Source organism: Chiloscyllium punctatum, chromosome 29, assembly GCF_047496795.1.
Source record: "Chiloscyllium punctatum isolate Juve2018m chromosome 29, sChiPun1.3, whole genome shotgun sequence".
NCBI lineage: Eukaryota > Metazoa > Chordata > Chondrichthyes > Orectolobiformes > Hemiscylliidae > Chiloscyllium > Chiloscyllium punctatum.
In genome coordinates this window covers 76,047,785-76,070,223 of record NC_092767.1, presented here as the reverse complement: position 1 = coordinate 76,070,223, position 22,439 = coordinate 76,047,785, and the positions used below count along the sequence as shown (strand labels likewise).

The 22,439-nt window shown below is 40.0% G+C and overlaps 1 protein-coding gene across 1 annotated transcript; it reads right to left on the bottom strand.

Annotated features, from left to right (window-relative positions):
• Nucleotides 1-586: 586 nt before the first annotated feature.
• LOC140454616 (serine/arginine-rich splicing factor 5-like) lies at nucleotides 587-18,309 on the bottom strand. Its single transcript, XM_072549505.1, has 8 exons — nucleotides 18,136-18,309; nucleotides 16,304-16,450; nucleotides 12,309-12,379; nucleotides 9,603-9,707; nucleotides 6,987-7,056; nucleotides 4,211-4,284; nucleotides 3,074-3,184; nucleotides 587-2,295 (listed from the first exon to the last, which is right to left on the bottom strand). The coding sequence occupies exons 2-8, from the start codon at nucleotides 16,427-16,429 to the stop codon at nucleotides 1,998-2,000; spliced, it is 855 nt and encodes a 284-aa protein (XP_072405606.1). The 5' UTR covers nucleotides 16,430-16,450; nucleotides 18,136-18,309; the 3' UTR covers nucleotides 587-1,997.
• Nucleotides 18,310-22,439: the final 4,130 nt, after the last annotated feature.

Genomic DNA, 22,439 nt, shown 5'->3' with positions numbered 1-22,439 from the left:
CAGCCATGAACTTTCCAGTCATTCTTTGCCACACAAGATGAATTATTCTTTTTGAAGAATGGAAATTAAATCTTTTAAAAATGTATAAAAAGTGCAACATGATCCACATTCTGGGCAGACTTAATAGTTGAATGTCAATGACATAAGTTTTCCATTTCATACACTAAATCAAGCATTCTGGTGAGCTTCATACTTGTACAATGTTGGGGGTGAAAGTTGGGAAGAGAGAGACCTGGAAAAGGGGGGGGGGGGGGGGGGGGGGGAAGAGAGAAAGAAGAGAAGGGGTAGAAGAAAAATTAAGAATATGGACTTTGCTCCAGTTATTTGCTTAAAACTCAACCTCCACAGAAACACATGTGCTAAAGTCACACCCCCCCCTGTTCGCCCTAGATTCTCAAAAATGTTTACCATATACAAGGGTCAGTTACAAGTGCAGTTCTCCAGGTCCTGGTAGATCTGGGTTAATGTTGTTCCCACAATTTTTCACCATTCCTTCACCCCCACCCCCAAAAAACCATTTTGTAACTTAAGTCTCAATTCCCATCAAAAACAAACCCCAGGAGAATAAACAAGCAAACTCTGAAGCTGACACTTGTAACTAATTTTTAATGCAGTACCATTTCTTGCTACAAGGAATGATAGCGATACACAGCCTGTATGTAGTACACAATAGACTAAACTAGCGGGAGACAGTAAAGGTACATGGAACATCGGGCAATATAGTTTCTGTATAAAATTGTTAAGTACAAACATCTAAATTGGTGTACATTTGTTGTTCCTTCCATTTCAATTCCAATGCAGAGCAACATTCCAGGTTGGTTCTCTAGCAACTAGTTAAGAGGATGGGTCACGTTAAATATAAATTTATATATATTTTAAAACAATGTGAAATGAACCAAATAAAGCATGAACTATTAACACACGTGAATCAAAAACTATATATACATTTTTTCCCCTGCTACACTCCACCAACAAGCCCACAAACTGCCTCCCTCCACTTGGTGTGCAGGTTAAAGAAAGCCAAACTAACTCAGCAATCACAAACCAGGGCTTCACATTAAAAGCAAATTCCAAGTGCAAGTACAGCAGGGTTCTCTAAAGGCAGGATGCAACTGTGCGCTAGTCTGGCACAAAATCCAAAAGAACTAAACCACTGCTTTATGAAACAAAACTAAAAAAGGAAAAAAAAACTTTTAAAATTGTCCCTGAACCAGTAGCAATTCAAAGAAAGAACCGACCCAACCTGGAAAGGTTTCCTGTAAAACATTTTGAATATTTTAACCCCCTCCGCCCTCTTGTGGCAAGGACGACAGGCTCAGCCATTTTGTACAAAGCTTTAAATGTTGTTTGTGCTGGTGAAACAGTGGCTTGATTCGGGTTTAGATGCAGATAGTTTGAGAGTTAAAATACTTTTGGTTTTCAGCAGTTTCCTCAATGAATGGAAGCACTTTCACCTTTCAACAGAACCATTTCATTAGAACCATACTTCAAAAAGACTCAGACTGGCCAATTCGTTAGGTGACCAAACTACAGATTTCAATTAGTTACTTAATGGTTTTATAATGGGGCACTCAAATTTGGGCTTTATAAATCTATCTTCCCTAAATAATTCTTATTTGAAACTCCATATTTCTTCATGTAAATTGTCTAGACGCTCCGATTGTTCCAGCTAGGGAAACTCTCAATACCACACATTGAAATGTGAAGTGACTGAATCCCCTCAGACAAGTCCCAGTGATCACCACCAGAAGCAATGGTACAGCCTGGTAAACAATACTAGACAAAATTATGATCAAGCCTTTCTTTTCAACGATATATTACTTTAAATCAGATGTCTGTATTTGAATGGGCTCAAAGTTAGAATTGTTTGCATGAAATAAAAACCGAAGTACTTAATCCCCAAACCCAGCATCAGACAGAAAAAAAAATCAAAAATGAGGCCAACATTTCATAGAAAATCTTTAGCAAATTATAAAAACACTTCTACAACACGGTGGTTACTCTGCACTGTTGACAGGAGACTGCTCCCGAGAACCAGACCAGGAACGGGTCGATTTAACAGGAGAATTTGATCGCGACCTCGACTGGGTTGGTTTCCTACGTCGCTTGACCTCAGGCGAACGGCTCAGTGAGCGCGATTCATTCCTCTGCCGCTTGCTATCACGAGCAGGTGACCTGCTGCGGGAACGAGACCTGCTACGGCTTGGGGAGCGGCTTGCAGATCTTGAAGCGCTTCTAGAGCCCTTATAGCTGCGGGATCTTGATGAGCTTCTAGAGCGGGATCGTGTCCAAGACCTGAAAAAGCAAAGGAGACAGTGTAAGGAACAATTCGTTATTTGGCAGGTTTATAATAGTAAACTCTGGACAGGACATAGCAAGAACTAAGGATGATAGTAAGGTATAAGCTAACTTCCCCTTGAGCATGCACTATTCCCCCAGTGTCTTATAATCCATACTGTCAAATACTCTTCTACTGATGTTATTAGGGCACAAGGAACAAAGCTACAGCACTGCAGCTCTCCCAAATGCACGGAGAGGCCATTACAAGTTGACTATATTGTTGCAATGTTTCAAAAAACTAGCAATGGAGTGATCCAATGGTGGGTGATACCAGCCAAAGGATCAGCAGAGGTCATGGAAAATAGTATTTAAGCTTCTTGAAAACATAATACAGAAAATCAATTCTGTATTCTTAATGGAACAAAGCAGATATAACTGTTTACCTCAGTACCAAAACTTCAAAGCAGTTTATGCAAAATACTTTGCCACAGTGAAGATCAGAGCTGCAGAGCAGTGGAATTAATTGGGTCCACTAAAGATGCAATACTTTGAACAGTGTACATTTTGACACTTCATTTTTCAAGTCGACTCTATTAGATTGATGAGGAATGTGCTCTTCAGTCACTGAAATGTGTCCAGTCTCAATCTGCAGACTCACATAGCACCACAAATTAATGTTCTCTAATGAAGCCTTTAGTTACACCCTCATACCCTTTTAAAACAAAAAAATTTAGAAACAGAAATCCAGCAAAGCAGGGGCTAAATTTACACATTTTACAGCACTGCTGAATACCTGTGGCGTCGTGGCTCCTCAATCAATTGGACCCTCCGGCCACTGATTTCTTTTCCATCCAGTTTATCAATTGCATTTTTCAAATCACTGTAAGAAGCGAACTCCACAATACTGTTGGGAACAAAAAAGCCCAGATTAGGACAGTAAGATGGGGTAACAACTTTGAAACAAGGAAAATTTCTATTTGCACAACTGTTGTGAAATTTAAAAGCACTTCAGACTAAAATTTAAACCATTATGGCTTAATGTTAAGTGATAGTTTTAATTCAGCATAAATCTTTTCAACCTTTGTCGTTTCCCCCAACTCCATGCTTAGGTCTCCAATTTTGATTTCATTCTTCCAATGGTCTGTTTCTATGCTTGTACAGCTCTATAACTAACTGCCACAACCCTACCCAATCAGAAGTGGCAAGCCAGAACATAGTAGGCTCTTCTCCCCACCCAGTTACCCTCAAAATCTAAAGATTCACTTTAGTCCCATTCCTTGCAGCAGAATCCAGATGGATAAAATTCTACATCTGCCCTGACATCATCTCCCTCATCATCAATACTGCCTGATGCTGTCAGACTGCTTGTTTGACATTCAGGCTCTGATAAAGCATAATCTCCTCCAGATGGGTATTGGAACACCAAAGCTGTTGTCACAAATACCAGACCCTAGCTTATGATTTTATTCTCCTCCCTGGTCACTTAGACTGAACTAGCACAAGATGAGAGTCCTATCCAACTGCACTGAACATCCAAGCCTATACTATACCCATTTTATTTCAAGGACAATCTACTCCAGAAAGAGGATTTTTTCAGCCCCCCTTCAGACTCAACCTTTCTTGCAGGGAAATAAACTGATGACTAAAAAATTCATTTCCAACACTTTCCAATTTCCACTTCCTTAAAATGCACTATTCTGACCAAGGATTTGACCACCATTTGATATCAGACAGTCATTATGAAGCGTTTTTGTAATATTTTTGTATAACGGATTAAGTTAAATGTGCACAGGATGACATTGTAACAGTGATGCCTATTCAGATGCTCATACCCGACTGGTCAAGTTTCAGGTTCATGATTACAATGGAAAACATTGGCAAACTAACTAGCAGATCGCCACTTTCCTTACAATTGCTTTTGTTGTCTTACCCTTCATTATTATGGACTCTGTGAGCATCAGTGAAGGTCACTTCACCAGCCTGGCGCATGATGTCCTTCAGATCCTACAAACAGGAAAATCCTTTCAGATGTAATCCAGAAAGAAACCTTACACTGCAAAATCATATCAGTTTCAACAGTCTCAGAATTGGGATGTCATGCTATAGGGCTTACTTTGACTAAGTAAATGACAGCAAGTGTGAGCAGTTGCACGTAGTGTTTACCGCTTGCTTATAGCTTACTCAGAGCTCTACCCATCAGTTTAAATAATTGACACCTGCCTGGTAACAAAACTAGACCTAATAACTTCCTTTAACGATTTTCCAAAACAGAAGGAAGACAAAAAATCCAGCACACACATTATATATTATCCAAGATAACGAAGTTGGAAAAATTGCTATAATTAATCGGGACTCAAAACTCAATGTGTGAATAAAATTCAAAAGTATTATTCATAACTGCCACAATCACCAGGATTCTTTTGATTCATGTTCAACCAAACAAGGAACATAATTTGGTTGGTGACAGCTTTAATCACTTATAAAAATTCAATTGTCACAAAAGGGAAACAGTGAAGAATCCCTTTCCAAACTTGTCAATGAAGTAGCAGTCTACAAAGAAAACTGCTGCTGTGTTTTGTGCACTTTTTCAATATCGCTGTTTTGATCACTAGCAGCATTTTCAAACCACCTTTACTCATTTAAACTCTGTCAGGGTTAGAAAGGGCGATCTAAGCACTTCGTTTCCATTTCCTTCATGCTACGTGCTTCATTGGTTTCCTATAGAAATTAATGCCAGCTTTTGCCTCAATCCACATCGCCGCCAAAATCAGTAAGACATGCAATGATCATACCAGGGGACCATTGATCCCTGGAAGCATAAATATTGTAGTAATATGAACAATATCATGACATCCCTATTCAACACATTAAAAAGTTAATACATTTTAATTAGCGCTGGGTTACCCAAACAATTAGTTTTAGGCAACCATCCATGCCCTATATGATGCATCTAAGCAATGGGTGCACCCACTCAATACAATACCCTCTCGATACAGCTTCTTGGGATATGGCCCTCCCTCAGTGGCACCGAATGTGCCTGCCACCCTGGGTAAAGTACCACCAATAATCATGGGTTGTGTGAAGGCTCGGACACCTCACAAGTCAATCTCCTGCCAAGCCTCCAAGCGAGATCGACACGGTTTTTTTTTCCTTACACCAGGACTGGGGATGCGACAGGTGTCGATGCCATCGGTGACCCTAGGATCAGTACAACCCAGAACCCGCGTCCAGCTGCCTGAATAATCGTGGGAGCCGACTGGCAAATTAGTCAACACGGGACCTTTTCCAGATACAGGACGCGACAACACGAGTAAAGGGAACTCCTGGTCAAAATGCGAATGACCTCACGACAAGCTGCTAAACAAAGGTTTTCAAATTTAGTCAAATAGTCATTTATTTCCAATCAAACAATATTAAGCCATCAGATTTACATACAATCTATATTCACAGTTAAATTGGCTTCTCCATTAATATTTTATATCAGAAATATAATGGCAATTCATATTACATCTGTGCAGAATACCATTAGATTTCATCAATATTTAATTTGTGCCTTCCTAGATCATACTTTCACAAAAATAACCCAAAAATAGAAACATCATGCAACATTCTGCGCGGATATTATCCATATACTATTTTCTTAAAATGGACCATCCACCTGGCAGAATACAGTTAACACAACAATCAGAACAGTGGGCCTAAGTCTGGGTACAGAGCACAGACTGACATCAGGAAGCATTTCCTCCAAGTGACCAATACCTTGAATGCTCTTCTCAGAGACAGCAAAATTTCTCCTGTTGTGCAAGAAGCCATTAAACATTTACTGGGAAGTCTGAGGACAAGGTGGTAACAAAGTGGGACAGAAAGGACAGGGAGAATGAAAAGCAGAAGATTCCTAGGAACTTACTCTTAACATGGCGCATCAAGACGAAATCCAGACTCAAATTTTCTCACGTCTAATTGCCAATTTTAATACAAACCGTACATACCAAGTGGCAGATAGGAAGACGTCAAATTTTGTGCACTGATTGTGAAAATGGACATCCATATGCAGGATAGCATTTGAGACGAAGGTACAATTATGCAAATGAACGGAAAACATAGGTGACGCAGTATAAATGGTGCTTTACCACATTATCACAAGCAAAGTAGATTAGACTAATCCTCTGCTGTCATCAGTATCCTGCCACAGGAGTTTGGACGAGATTCCAGCTCTATTCTATACAATGCTTTATCAGGGTGCCGTAAGCCACTCGATCAAAGACAACGTCAACAAAATCTTGCAGCAAATTTCTGATCTTCTGGTCACAACACCTTACTAAAAAAAAATCCAGAGAAAGTGTCCAAGCAATTCATGTAGGGAATGTAAGCATACTCATTCCAGAAGCCACAAATACAAAGTCCACTGAACAATTTAAGGGAGAGATTCTTGCTTGAGAAACAAGCATTAAGAGACCAGGGTTAATCTTGGTCTAAGCTGTCAACGTTGATCAAATTCCAGTGTGGTCTCGATAGATGTATTCCAATTTCCATACAATATTTACACAAATAAATAGTCAACATGCAGGTTAAAGCAGGCTATGGGTTATATTTATGAAGTTATGACCCATGTGCATTTGACCCATGTCCATGTAAGCACACATATCTAAGTTTATTAAGTTTGGTAGATTCTTACTTTTTTGAAACATTGGAATATCAGCACCCACCTGCCAGCTAACACGGGAAGATAGATTCTTCACAATCAAACGGTAGTCCGTACGAACAGGAGGTCCATACCTGAAATTTCAGAAGTAGCAACTTATTGAAAGTAACAAAATATAATAACTGCATCACCAACACTGCTGCATATTAATCACCAAACACGAAAGATACATAAAACAGTTGAGGCTCAACTCTAAATCACTGTCTAATCCATTACCTCCATTAGAGAGATACACAGGCCCTAGTCTCTGCCTCAAGGGTCTGGATTGGGGCAGGTAAGACCATCAAGGTTTGTGTTCTCAGATGTTGCAGCTAAGGTCTTCATTTAATAATCCATCATTAATGTGGCGGCAAGCTTTAATAGCTCCACTCTACCAAGGAAGACCGTGCTCAATTCATAAGACAAAGTAGCTCAGACATCAGATGGGCTAAACTCATGAAGACATTACAAAAGGTTCTCTGTACTGGGAAGTGGCGAAGCCACTAGTAGCAGAGGTGATGCAATTGAGCCAAAGTAACAACTGCAGAATGACTGGCCATAATCTGTCAATATTTCCACAAGAAATTATAAACAATGATACAATTACAGTTTAACTGGAGTGGCAGAAAGCTTCTTAGAAAGTATAATGCAGGACAGAACAGTGATGCACACTGTCTCATTACGTAACGCAGACATTTAGATCAAATTGTGACTAAGTAGACAAAATGGTTGATGAGGCTAATGCAGTTGATGTGATGCACACCAACTTCCAAAAGACATTTGATGAAGTGCCACGTTGGTGACTTGACAGTAAAGTTGAAATCTATGGAATAAAAGGATCAGGGACAGCACAGGTGAAGTTGGTAGAGTGTCTAGGTACACTAGCAGATGGTGATTTCTTAGGAGGGAGAAAATCTCAGTGGTATTTCACGTGGTCAGTATTTACTATCGCTGCATTTTGCGATCTACATTAAATCTCACAGATTTGGACGCAAAGGATAATTTCAATACCACAAAATGATAACTCTTAAGTTTTGTGAACTGCAAGAATAGCGATAAACTCAGAGGACATAGGCTGGTGGAAAGAGCAGCCACGTGGAAGTGAAATATACTGTTCAGAATTACTAAGTGATTTATCTTGGTTGAATGCAGGACAGGCAATATAATAGGCAGGAACAGAAAGATTGGGTGAGAGCATCTACAAACCACAAACTCGGCAGGGCAGTTTGAGAAAATGCTTGTAAAAGCAGCATATGAAATCCTGGATTTTATAAACATAGGCACAGAGGTAAAGAAACAACTTCACAAAACATTTTGGTTCCACCTCAACTGGCGCCCAGAATTGGACACTTTCAGAAGTGTGAGAAGGCATTGAAGTTGCAGCATTAAAAAATTCAAGCACAGTTCTAGGGATAAGAAACTTTAATTTCAAGAGCAATTTGGAGAAGTTGGGGATAATTTCCTTTAAAAGAAGGTTAAGTAGAGGTTTGATAGAGGTATTCGGGGGATCAGTGGTCAGTGTGGATGACACAGCTTCAGTAGTGGCTTTCATAATGAATTGAATAACAAATACAAGGGAAAATACTTGTTGGGCTACAGGGTAAGAGAGGAGAAAGTGAAGACTGCAGATGCTGGAGATCAGAGCTGAAAATGTGTTGCCGGAAAAGCGCAGCAGGTCAAGCAGCATCCAAGGCGCAGGAGAATCGACGTTTCGGGCATGAGCCCTTCTTCAGGAAAGGGCTCATGCCTGAAACGTCGATTCTCCTGCGCCTTGGATGCTGCTTGACCTGCTGCGCTTTTCCGGCAACACATTTTCAGCTTTACTCTTGCAAGAGTCAGTATTAACCCAATGGGCCAGTTGGACTCGCTGTGCTGTAACCATTTATGAGTTAATCATCAATCTACAGAAAATACAGCCCGGTCACAGCATAGCAGTGAAAGTCCGTAAGGTGAAGAATGGTCAGTTTGAATAGACTGTTGAGTTCTGAAGTCGAGGGAAAGGGAAAATAGCAATTCAACTTCCAAATATCATCCAAAACTCAATGCTGCAAGCATTCAACAAAGCTTCGACAGAGAGGCAGAGGGAGAGCAGAATTTCTCAAACCAATAAACTTCCATCAGAAAGGAAATACGTTACAAGATGTACAGCATGCAGAGGTAGGAAAAGGACAGCACAACAAGAGAGAAAAGGAAGAAAAGACAGCATGATACTACAAGGTAAAAGGCAAACATGAGGAGAATAGAAAACAAGGAATGAGTTTGCAGGGGACATGCAGATTGTTAAAGCAGAATGCTACAGGGTGTGTGAATTTAGGAAAATGTGAAGGAGAAGCTATGTGCATGCAACAGTATATATTTGCCCTATGTTTGGGTATTTTGAGATGGGGTGGGGGGGGGGGGGGGGGGGGGGGGGAGAGAAAAACAGGGATAGGAAAGCAGTCAGCTAGACTCTGGGTGAGGTTCTCCTTACTGATTGCACAAATATGATCCAGTGTTGTGGTGAGTGTACTATTCCAATACACATTCTGCAAACCTGGAGACTCCATTAGTATTTAAAACATCTCCCAACATTTTGTTTAATAAATTATTGTATTTAAGCCTCTTTATCCTTATCCAGTTTTCCCCAACCCATCCCATTTACCTTAGTCCACTGCTTCGCTCACTTCTGGGGCGGTAATAGTTAAACCTTCCACCAAACCTGCCCCCTCCTCTCCGAGGTGGTGCTTTTGCAAGCTCCACAGTGATCCTAGAGAATGTTAAAGGAAATTCAGAAAACAAAACAAAACTGTACACAAATCAGGCAACACAATCTTGAAATTTTACAGGACATAAGCTTTTGCAAACAGAATCCTTAAAAATGAAACCAAACACGTTTATTCAGTACCCAGATAATCATCACTGGGTCAGCTTGCATTCACTGCCATTCTCAGATGCCCCTTGAGAAAAATGACTGTTTTGTGCCACTACAGATCTTATAGGTACTGTTATGAAGGGAGTTCAGAATTTGGACCCAGTGACAGTGAAGGTACAACGATATATTTCCTAGTCAGGAAGGCATGTGATGTGGAGGAGAACTTTCACCTGCTGGCCCTACCCTTCCAAAAAGCAGAATCCACATATTTAGAAGACACTGTTGCAAGAGCCTTCATGCGTCGCTGTAGTTCACCTTGTATTGATGCACCATGCCACTTCACACCAGCGGTAGAGGGAGTGAACGTCCAAACCAGTGGACTGGTGATCAAACAGGCTGCATTTCTTCAATTGTGCCAAGCATTGACAGGTGGAGCTGCACGCCTTCATACAGGTAGAATCTATTTTAACTCAGGAGAAAGTGAGGACTGCAGATGCTGGAGATCAGAGCTGAAAATGTGCTGCTGGAAAAGTGCAGGTCAGGCAGCATCCAAGGAGCAGGAGAATCGACGTTTCGGGCATAAGCCCTTCTTCAGGAATGAGGAAAGTGGACTGAGGACTTTCCTCATTCCTGAAGAAGGGCTTATGCCCGAAACGTCGATTCTCCTGTTCCTTGGATGCTGCCTGACCTGCTGCGCTTTTCCAGCAACACACTTTCAGCTCTATTTTAACTCACTCCTGATGTGTGCATGTAAACAGCAGACAGATCTGGAGAGTCCAGAAGAATGTTATGTCCTGCAGAACTTCTAGCTTTGACCTGTTCATGCAGCCACAGTATTTATATGCTTGGTTGAGTTTCTGGTCAATGGCAACACCCAGGATGTTGCCATTGCAGGTTTGGCAGCTGTAATGACACAATGTCATGGAGAAGTTTAGATTCTTCCTTGTGAGATATTCATTGTGCCACAATGTTATCTACCACTATTGACCCACATCTTAATGCCTGGCTTCAAATCAACATGAAATGCCTCATTATCAAAGCAGTGAAGAGTGAACATTTTGCATTCAGTGAACATGCACACTTGTGACCTTATGACTGAGCGAAGGTGAATGGCAAAGCTGCTAAAACAGATGACCTAAGAACATACTCTTAAGGAACTCCTCCAGTACCATCGCCTGGACTGAAAGGGATTGACTAACAAGCATGTTCCTTTGCACTAAACATGACAAATCATTAGAACATTATCCCCTTGATCTACACAAACTTCAGTTTTCCTACAATCCTTGACATTAAACTTGGTGAAATGCTACCATGTTGTCAAAGTCTGTCACTCACGTCAAGTTCAGTTCTTCTGTACATACTTGGACCAAGGTCATTATGAACTGAGCGAGTCTGATGAAACAGAAATGGAGTAGCGAGCAGCTTATTGGTGAATGAGTCACTTGATGAGCATTCAGTGACCCTATCACTTTGCTAATGATCAGAATAGATTAATAGGGTTGCAACTGGCTACTTGGATTTGCCCTGTTTTTAGAAGACCAAACATAGCTGGGTAATTTTCCACATTGGTGGGTAAATGCCAGTGCAAATATTGTACTGAAGTGGTTTGGCTAAGGACAAAGCTAGTTCTGGACCTCATGTCTTCAGTACTATTACTGAATAGTGGCAGGGAACATAGCTGGTGCAGTATCCAATTTCATCAGCTGTTTCTTGATATTGTGATTGAAGGTGGTCACAAATGCTTCGGGCTTTTCTTGTGTTAAATAAAGTTTCTTTAATCAGATACAACAGTAATAAGGATGTCTATTAACGAGAATTTGATGAGGACCTCATGTATTTTGAAATGATTACATTCCTAAAATGAGGGGCCCCTAGAAGGAGCTCTGTTATTGAAGTCATCAAGTCCAAAAACTACAAAGATTAGAAGATCCCGATCCCAAAATAATGTGTAAGAACAAATTACTGCAGATGCTGGTATTTATACTGAAGAAAAATGCTCAAGATCACAGCCGGTCAGACAATGTCCGAGGGAGGGGGGGGGTAGAGAGAGAGAGGGCAATCTAAAGTTGAATTTACAGGACTCATCAGCCCTGAAGCTTCAACGTAGACACATACTTTACAAATTTCAAATGAAAACCCATGCTTTGCCGATGTTCACCCATGTAGCAATTTCATGAAAATTTTTAATAAAACAGGATTCATAACTTTCACTACTGATTTTAGAATTAGAAAACTGTGCAAAATACACTTGCACTTTTTAGCCAATTCAGATTTAATCAAGTATAGCACACATGAACTTTTTTTGGACTAATGAAAAATCAACCTAACATTTAGTCATTGACCTTGACTTACAAACATGAATAATGAAATTGAAGAATTTGCTGAAATTTACTACAATCCTGAACAGATGAAGACTGATGGAATATGCACAAGATTCAACCTCCTCTTCCTCCACATCATATGTGCATTTATTATTCTGACTGTTGAAAAACCTACCTCTCCCGGAACAGTTCCTTCCCATTCAGCTCATAAACTGCATCATCAGCATCCCGGGCATCATCAAATTCCTAAGGATAGCAAGAATCCAATTTATTCAAAAAAGTTAAATAATTTTATGAATGGCTTCACAAAATCACGACTTGCGTACCAGAGTCAATCCAAGGGAGAGGAGCTCAAATTCTACTGAGACCAAAAATAAAATTCAGAAGCTGGGCTGTTGTGAAAATAACCAGTTCAGAAACATCCTTCACAAGGGAATACACCGCCTTGTCTTTTTTGTACTCAAGTCATCATTTTTGAACATCAACATGGGCAATAAACAAATTACAAGCAATATTCACAGACAGAGAACAAGTCAAAAAACATTGTTAATTCAGGGAACAGCAACAGACACTGCATCAAAATAAACAATTTTACTGCAGAAAACAGTAGTACGCTGTGTCATTGTTTCTTTAGTACATGACTAACCAACCCAAGACCCAGCCCTTTTACTGCCACTGACATTATAATCTGCTGTACCATGCAGTGAAACTCCATTTCCCCAAAGGAACATGCAGCTGCAATCTACTTTTAAATTATAGTCTTAGTGGGTAACATTAGAGAAAGATCTAACTACATATTCTAATTAAGACTGCTTGCATCACCACAGAAGCAGTCAGGACTAATCATTAAAATCTCAAACAAAGAAGATTCAGTGAAAGGAAAGATGGAGAAGACTGATTTACATATCATTGCCAACTCTCCGTTAGGCGTGACAAATCATTGAAACTGTTGGTGCTAGGTTTGTATCCAGATGAAGTGAAATCTACTTTCAAAAATGATTAGTAAAATCACTGAATGTAGATGCTTATTGCCATCATAGACTCAATTATAAAAACAAACATTTTGTATTAATGTCATGGTAAACTAGAATCGTGAGTTCAAATATTCAGAATGCCTACATTTCTGCATCACACTGGCATTAAAGAACCTAGAGTTCTCCAGCACCGTTAATACTATTAAAAAAGAAATTGAAGTGTTCGAAGCTCATTCAAGATTTAAAAAATTGTGTTACTGGTACCTGGAAGACCACAGCAAATTTACATTAATTGTTTTGCACTGATTATCTGGGAAAGAACCACTGCAGGCCTTATAGTTATGCTTAGAGAGGTTACATAGAGAACTCCAAAGTGATGACCCAAGGTTATTCATCTAGATTAGGACAACATTCAATTCAGAGAAGCTAGGATGCCCCGGGACTTCCCTATGCTGCAGAGTCCTCGGATGCGGTAGGTCAGACAGTCGGACAAGATTTAAATGAACTGCTACCATGCATCCATATAGATTGGAAGTGCTGCATTGGCAAGAGAGATCCTCCATCTTGATGGTATTGTGCTGTTTATATTCTGGCAATGAGCCAGGTAATTGATTATTCACCACACTGCTACATAGGCCTGACGGATAGTGAGTAAACCCTAAAGGATCAGCAACACTGAATACCCATTATTTTATATCTGTGGCATAACAGTTAGTCCAGTCCATATCTGGTAACATCTACTACCCCAGATCTGGAGCAACTGATGTTGCATTAGCCGAAGATTACAGAAGCATGTTCCAAGCCCCAAATTCTAGTAACCGGTTTTCCTACGGCCATACAAACATTTAATTAACCAAAGGGTTATGAACTGATCTTAAAACCCAAAGTGGCAGCAAGAACATGGGAAGAACAGCACTTAAACTCTGAACTCTCTCCCTGAGAGCACTGTATGTGTACGTCCCCATGGACTGCAGTGGTTCAAGGTAACTCATTGCAACCACTTCAAGGACAACTAGGAAGGGGCAACAAATACTGGATTAGTTAGTGTCACCCAAATCCCAAGGAACAAACAAACCACCTCATTTGCAATCTTATGAAGGAGGACGAACTGCTCCCCTGCAATAATATCTTAGCAACTAGTGTCAGGTCAACTACAAACATTCTACCAGATAGTACTCTAGCTATGGAAGTTATTTTTTTTTAGTTTGGCTGCTGCAAGGGTGCCATGGTAGCATATTTATTTCAACGTTACTCCGACCTTGCCTCTTGCACATTAACAACAGGATCCAAATTGTGACAGAATCTAGCAGAACCAAAAAGGAAGGCAAAAACTGATATCAGTATTAGTGATCGTGAATGGGCAAATATGGATGCAATTGATTGTTTTAACTCAACACACTATGCCAGTCTTCAATGTCATCAGCAAATCTCAAGGTCACAAATCTACAGGGACTGTTTAGCTAGATCAGTAGCTATAACTGGTCAAGAGTACATAGCTACAGGTGGGATGGCATAATGTCCCAGTTCCTGGTGCAGCTAAACCACAACCCATGGGTTCAAAAGATCACATCTTCCTACAGTATCTCTAGCATGCCGACTTTATTTGTAAAGTATCCTCAAGTTTAGATTATTCACCATATGCTTTACACAAAATAAAGTCTGACTACCGCAAAAAGTGCAGACAAGACCTCTCAGAAGCACTGAAAAATTTATGCATCAGGATCCTGACCCAAAACTAGTGTTAGAACTGCACAGTGCAGCATCTACCTAATGGGAATCAGTGAAATACACTGCTGTATTTGACTTCAAATTCTACAAATGGAATAGAAAAATATAGACCAAATTTCATTATAAAAGCTTATGGATAAGGAATGATTCATTATACTTCAGTAGCAATTCTATGATAGCGAAATGCTTCAGAAACACACTGAAGTCATCATAAATAGTGTTTATAGAGGTGAAGGTTTTCTGTCCCTTTTCATTGAAATATCCAGCGTTGTACCTGTCACAAAAGCAACCACGTAACATGGTTGGTCAAGCAATGGGATGGTGCCAACTAAAACAAGATCCGAAGTACCTACATGGTTGCCCCGGACAGATTGTTTACTTGGTACATTTGGCATGAGAGTTGACACAAAGTCAACAGAGGAGGATCTGGTTGCAAAATGAAATTTATCAGAATGTTTTAAGGCTTATGTGTCAGCTCTCAAACTGGATACAATACATCAACTTTAGTGGAATTCACACTAGGCTACATCATACAAATACACCAATCGTGGCAAAGTATCTCTCTTCAATTCCTCAGGAGCTGAATCGACACGCATATTCTGAGCACAGAACACCTGCCTGGGTAAGATCAGTTTGTATGTAATATTTTTGCCATGCAAAATTCATTTGTAACACGAATGCTGCCAGTTACCCTTCCACGAGATTCAGTGCATCACGCCCACCACTACTTACCTGAAACAGCCATTTAAGTGTGGTTGCAAATGAACGAGCATAGAATCCACGGTGTAGAAACAGGCTATTTGGACCAACAAGTCCACACCAACCCTCTGAAGAGCAACCAGACCCCTAGGCTATCTCTGTAACCCTGCATTTCCCATGGCCAACGCACCTAACTTACACATCCCTGAACATTATGGGCAATTTAGCATGGCCAATCCAACTAACTCACGCGTGACTGCGGAAGGAAGCGGTAGCACCCTGGGAAACCCATGGACATGGGGAGAACGTGCAAACTTCCCACAGTCAATTATTTGGAGAACAATAAGATAAGGCTAAAACATCATCTCCATCACAATGAAATTAAGTAACTGAAACCACCCACCTACTTGTAAAATCACCTTGATATATTAAGAATAAAAATCTACCAATGAACAACTGTTTTAATATGGTAGAAGAGAGTCTACTTCAGCAGTTTCCTCAAATGAATATTTTCGATCTCAGTCAGGCTGTCACCATGCATAATTATCCAAACCAGGAAAGAACATTAAAACAATGAAATTAGAGAATACATCCATATGAGGCCAGCAAGACATTTCTCAGATATTACAGGGAACTTTCAATTTCAAAATTTAAACACATCACAGGTAACAATTTTAAAAAGTGATCCCAAATTTTATTAAAAACTATTTTAAAACATCAAACCACAGGATAAAATCCAGGAATCTGCAACAAGTGGCAGCATACTCACCACAAACCCAAAGCCTCTTTTCAGGTCAATTTCACGGATACGTCCATAACCTTTGAAGAACTTTTCCACATCACGTTCTCTCACCTGAGGGCTCAGGCGACCAATAAACACACGACAACCGTTCATTTTGTAATGATTTTATACAGCCTGAAAGAATATTATAATAATGTTGCACTGTTAAAACCAGAATCTCAGACTTGCTGTAAAAGCTTACCAGTTACAAGTAAGGCAGTATATGACCACTAGCTGAAAGAGACACTACAGTTCAATAGATGACGCGCAAATAACTTGTAATCAACTCAAGGTCAGGTTGGCAACTTGCCCAACTGCAATTCCACAGTACTTAGAGAACATAGTGCAAACCTCAACTACTCCATCTTTATTATGTTAAGTAGAAATTCATATAAACAGACCTGCACATTGAATAACTACAATTATTTTTTTTAAACTTACCAACCCCCTTTACTAATCTCCTGACGACAAGCTGTTAACCTAAAGCAATTTCCAGCACTAAGGTCAGAGAAAGCAAGGCAGCATATTCATACAAGGAGGATCTTGAGAAGTTGGAAACAATTAGCGACTACTCTGGATGCCAGATTACACATAAGCAAAACAATCAAAGATTGGTCAGTTATTGACCAAAAACACTAACATACGTTCTAGGCACTGAATTGGTTCAGTGATTTGAATTATAAATCAAGGATCATTATTCCCATGTTGCAGCTTTCAAACCATTATCAAATTCAACATTTGACCCCATAAAGTGCATACATTAGTAAAGCAAAGTTTAACTCCTACTGCAAACATCTAATGTGATTAAGAGATAGCCTCATAGCATATCAACCTTTAGACTCCATTTTTTAAAAAAAACTTGCAGCTGGTAGGGATTTTAAAAAGGTATTTGCATATTGACTTTGCAACCTTTAGCACAAAGTGCACACTCTGTTGTACCTTGGCGTCCATCTTGCTTCAAGACGTTAAAAGCGACATTAATATACAACGCCAGCTTTTCCAGGCTTCCCAAGGCAAGGAACGGATAAGTTAAATTAAAAACACGCCTTCTAAAGAACTTCGAGATAATGCTTCAACAATTTGAGGCGGAAAATTCCGTAATTCTAATCACTACCAACATCTGCATTTCTCCTTGTATACTATATTAAAAAAAATTATACTGCCCCATTAATCTTTTGCGATTATCTGACATTTGTATCATCTTGTTATCTCTGCTACCAGCAGAAACAATTTATCTCTATTTAACTCAATAGAGAAAGCTCGCTCGTTAACAAAAAAAAGTCTCAGTATGATGCTGAAGAATATTATTTCCAGCTAGAAAAGGTTTAGTTTGTTTTTCACATAAAATCGCGCCCCAAACGCACTGAGTTTGCTAAAAAATACAACGACGCCATCAGTCACCAGTAACCGCGAGGGTGTTTTTCAAAAAAAAAGGCAGCGCCACAATCCGAATCTAAACCGGATTTGAAAAATTCGACACCGTTAATACCCCGATTAATCAAATGCCCTGAAGATAAAGTATTTTACATCTGATCAAGTTCTCGGTCGGTGCGGATAGGGGAAAAAAAACACACCATGGGGGGGGGGGGGGGGAGCTCCTGCCGACAGAGAAGGTTCCAGAAAGGAAAATAGTTAAATGATGAAACAGTGCAGCCTGAGGCGAATCGCCCTGCCCGCCCCTCCCCCACCATGAGGCCTACCTCCAGCCGCCGCCTCTCGGCACCAACTCGAGCAGCAGCGACGCCCCGGAGCCGCGCCCCGACACGACGCGGACCCCCTCGGACCCACCCCCCCCCAAAAAAAAGGCAGCCGCGACTCACTCGCTGCCTCGCCGGGTGGTTCTCGGGATGGCTCTGCCGCCCTTCAGACTCTCGGCACTCCGGTGATTTTTCTCTCTCTCTCTCGCTCTCCCCTACCTCCTCCTCCGCCGTCGACGCCGCCGCTTCTTCTCCTCCTTCAGTCACTTGACGCCAACGTCACTGCAGTGAAACGGGGCTTCCCGTGCTCGGCTGCAGGGGCGGCGTTGTGACGTCAAGGGTATGTTTCCCCACCTCCGCTGTCAATCACACGCTTCACCCCACCCCCTCCCATGCTACTGTCGATCAACACACTGGATGTGCCAGGCCCCCTCATTCCCTTCACTGCCTCAACTTAAAAACATGGAAATTAGGACCAGGATAACTCCATTTGGCCCTCGAGATTACTCTGCCATTCAGTCTGCTCATCCAACTCAAGACTGCTGCTTTCTCCTCATATTTTGATCCCTTCAGCTCCAACTACTATATCCAACTCCCTCTTGAAATCATTCAATGTTTTAGCATTGACCACTTTCTGTGGTAACAAATTCCACAGCCTCACCACTATCTGGGTGAAGACATTTCTCCTTATCTGAGTCCAAAATGTTTTTTCTTATATCATTTGTGACTCATGGCTCTAGATTCCCCTATCATTAGAAGCATCCTTCTTGCATTTAACCTGTCTGGTCCAGTTAGAATTTGGTTGGTTACCTTCACTCTTCTAAACTTCAACAAAAATAATCCTAACCGATTCAACCTTCCTTCATACTTTAGTCCTGCCAACCCAGGAATCATTCTGGTAAACCTTCGCTGCACCCCCTCTATTGCAAGAACATCTTTCCTGTCATCTTGGGAAGTTGTAATGGTTCGCTTCTCTAATGGGTGCTACTTTAGATAACAAATGTTCATCTAATCCACCATATCCAAGAATCTTTTAAGATCCTGGATAGCCTTGGGGTTGGGTAATTTGGTATGGCTTTAATCTTCTGGCATTATTCCTGCAGTTTGACACTGTGTCCCAAGAAACAAATGGAATCTTTAGAGAATTCACACTAACCATTAACAGCCATTGGGCTGTTCCTATTGTAGACACTTTAATACTGCATGCCCTCACTAATCATGCTCTTCAATAACTTCCCCATTGACTTTCGTATCATCCATGTGGCATGTGACTCTGTGAAGATCTTGTAAAATGTTTGACCTTAGTCTTTGGAAAATCATTGGTGCAATGCAATTCCAAATGGAAATTTGTTAAAACAAAATCTTTCAAGTGGAGTTATAATTGTGATTATAAACCTTGATAGCCAATCCAATGGCACTTGTGAAAAGCATCGAGCTCTATGAAAAACCTGTTCTTGTATAGTCTTGTCAACTGTGGATGAAGGATGAATGTCTTTTGTTACTGTCTTGTATAAATTCAACACAGTTACAAATAGAACCATTAGACTTGGGTCTGCAAACCATACCTGAACACCACTTTGTTGGATTCCTGAGTAGAGAAATAACATTCTTATGTAGCTTCTAGTGTTTTAATTTAGATCTCATTCAAAAGGTAGAAAAGCTCAAGAAACAAAAGCTAAAAGAATTATTTTGTGAAAAGGAGTATCCAAATTTATTCTAAAAATTCAGAAGGTCAAAATGTGAATACAGCAATGAACTTAGAAAGAATGCTAAACCTTTCTGCAATTCTACTCATGGCAAGATGCAGCGCTCTTTCCCACATTACTTTTCTACTCAGGAATGAGAATTCCTGGTTGTGAAATATATGCGATCCTATTATCTGATGTCCTATGTTGTGACAATACTATGGCTTTCAGAGGTTTATTTTGTCCTGGTTTATATTTGTTAAGAAAGGATGACCGATTGTTCTGTTCATAGGCAAAAGTGAGGACTGCAGATGCTGGAAATCAGAGTTTAGATTAGAGTGGTGCTGGAAAAGCACAGCAGGTCAGGCAGCATCCAAGGAGCAGGAAAATCGACATTTCGGGCAAAAGCCCTTCAACAGGACTGTGCCCATAAAGTAAACAGCTTGTGAGGCCTTGGGTTTTTCTTTAAGTTGGAACACTAGAAGCAGGAGAAAGTGTGGACTGCAGATGCTGGAGAGTCAGAGTCGAAAAGTGTGGCACTGGAAAAGCACAGCAGGTCAAGCAGCACCCGAGAAGCTGGATAGGATCAAATTCCCACAGGACCAGGATTTTTAGTTTTAGTTTTTCAGTAACAGTTGCTGCTGGGGTCTTGAAGCTGGGGTTGGAAGCTGTTTTTTTCTGTCTGTTACAGTTAAAAGCTGGGATTCTTTTCCCACTGTTAAAATTGAATGTGCAACAATCTATTTTAATGAATTTGCATTTACCAAGGGTGTGTTTATGGGATGTAACTATACTGGAACAGTTAATGTTTATAGTTAAGTAATCTATTATTCTACTAGGTTTTCCAATAGAGGATAGTTAAGTTATTCCAATTTCTTTTTTTGTATTTTCTTTATTTTAAGTATTGTGTATGAATCAAGTGTACATGTTTTGCTTCAAGTCTCGTAGTTTGACCAATTGGATTGCATCCAAAATGCAATGCCTGGCACTTACCTTTGAAATAAGAAAAAGTTAGATTTTAGGCTATCTTCTTAAAATTTTGAGGGGTTTTGGACTGGTCCATAACAGTATATTGTAAAATTGTTTATATTATACTTTTTAATGTTGGTGTGACCGCTCTGGACCATGTACCTGAGTTTCTGTAAACTGTAACCAGTGTTTTGCCAAGTAAGCCTCTCAATTTAATAATACTGCAACACGTCCTCCTACATCTAACTTGAAAATCAAGAGACCCCTGTTCTTGTGATTATCTGTGTGCCAAATTATTTAATCAAGGTCACTGATTTCCCTAAGGAAATTTTGGGTTTATCTTTTACAGAAGATTGTTCAGCCTTTTGCTTTTTTGCGGCTGTGTCCTGTAATGACACCTTTTCTGAAAGTTACCTTTTTGTTTTACAATGAAAACATCTGGATTTTAAAGCTGGGCATTATTTATGCTTGTGAGGTTTCTTTACTGCACAACATTGGCGAAGACTTTGGTGTCCTCTCTGTTGCGTTGATTTACCTGCTGTGTATTTTGTCATTTTGTATCTTAAGCTATAATTAGTTTCTGCACTAAGTTTATCTTCTGCCCTGAGGATTAGGTTGTTTCACTTTAAGTCATTTGCTTCATCAACATCTGAATGGCTTTCTCTTGAGTTGAGTCTTCTTTAGACAGTCATAAGTTTGACAAAGACTCATTAGCAGGTCTGGCAAGAACTGTGGAGAGAGAATCAGAATTAATGTTTCAAGTCTTACATCATTTTTGTTAGAAGAAATAAGCGCAGCTATTATCAGAATTCAATTTAATTTGCTAGCTAAACCTTAAGGAGATAACTTTAAGGTTTTCTTGAGTGAAAGAGAAAAGAATTCATTGCTTGTTAACCACAAGGATAAGAAAACATGACACCAAACACACAAAAACAGGTATAAGGAATAAAAAGGGGGAAGTGTCTCACATAAAGAGGAAGATAAAAGAATATATTCTTTGAAAGTCCTTAAGGTAGTAGATTTAATCTGAGACCATGGGTAAGAAAGTAAGAGCAGGCCATTCAGCTCTTTGATTTTAGATCAACTACCTCAAAGCCATAATGTTGTGCCAATCCCACATCCTGTAATTTCATTAGTAACTGGAAATCTATTGAGCTCTATCTTCAAGTTATGTATGGGCCACTGAAGTAGACAATTACAAAGATTCATCACCCTTAGAATGAAAAGATTCCTCCTCATCCCATTCCTAAATTACTCACTCCTTATTCTGAGACTGACTGTTCTTACTTTAGACCCAACAGCTATGGGAAACAGACTTTCCACAGTTATTCTGTCTATCTATATAAGACTTTTCTTTAAACTTGTAAATATATTTGAATTCTCAGTGAATAGGTAGTTCTCCAATTTATTTTTCATTGGATGTTGTCTTCTGAAATGCTGAAAGAAAAGCAGGAAGCAAGGGACACTTCTAGTTTTGCTATTATAAATTCATTTTATATTCTCTATCCTGTTAAAAAGTAGTTATAGAGTCATAGAATCATACAACATAGAAGGAGATCCTTCAGACCAACCAGTCCATGCTGAATATTATCCCAAACTACACTGGCCCATATCCCTGCAACCCTTTCCTATTCACGTAGTTATCCAAGCGCCTGTTAAATGTTATAACTGTTCATGCATCCACCACTTCCTCAGGATGTTCATTCCATGCAAACCACCCTCTGTATAAAAAAAAGTCCCAAATATCTTTTTAAAATTTATCTCCTCTCACCT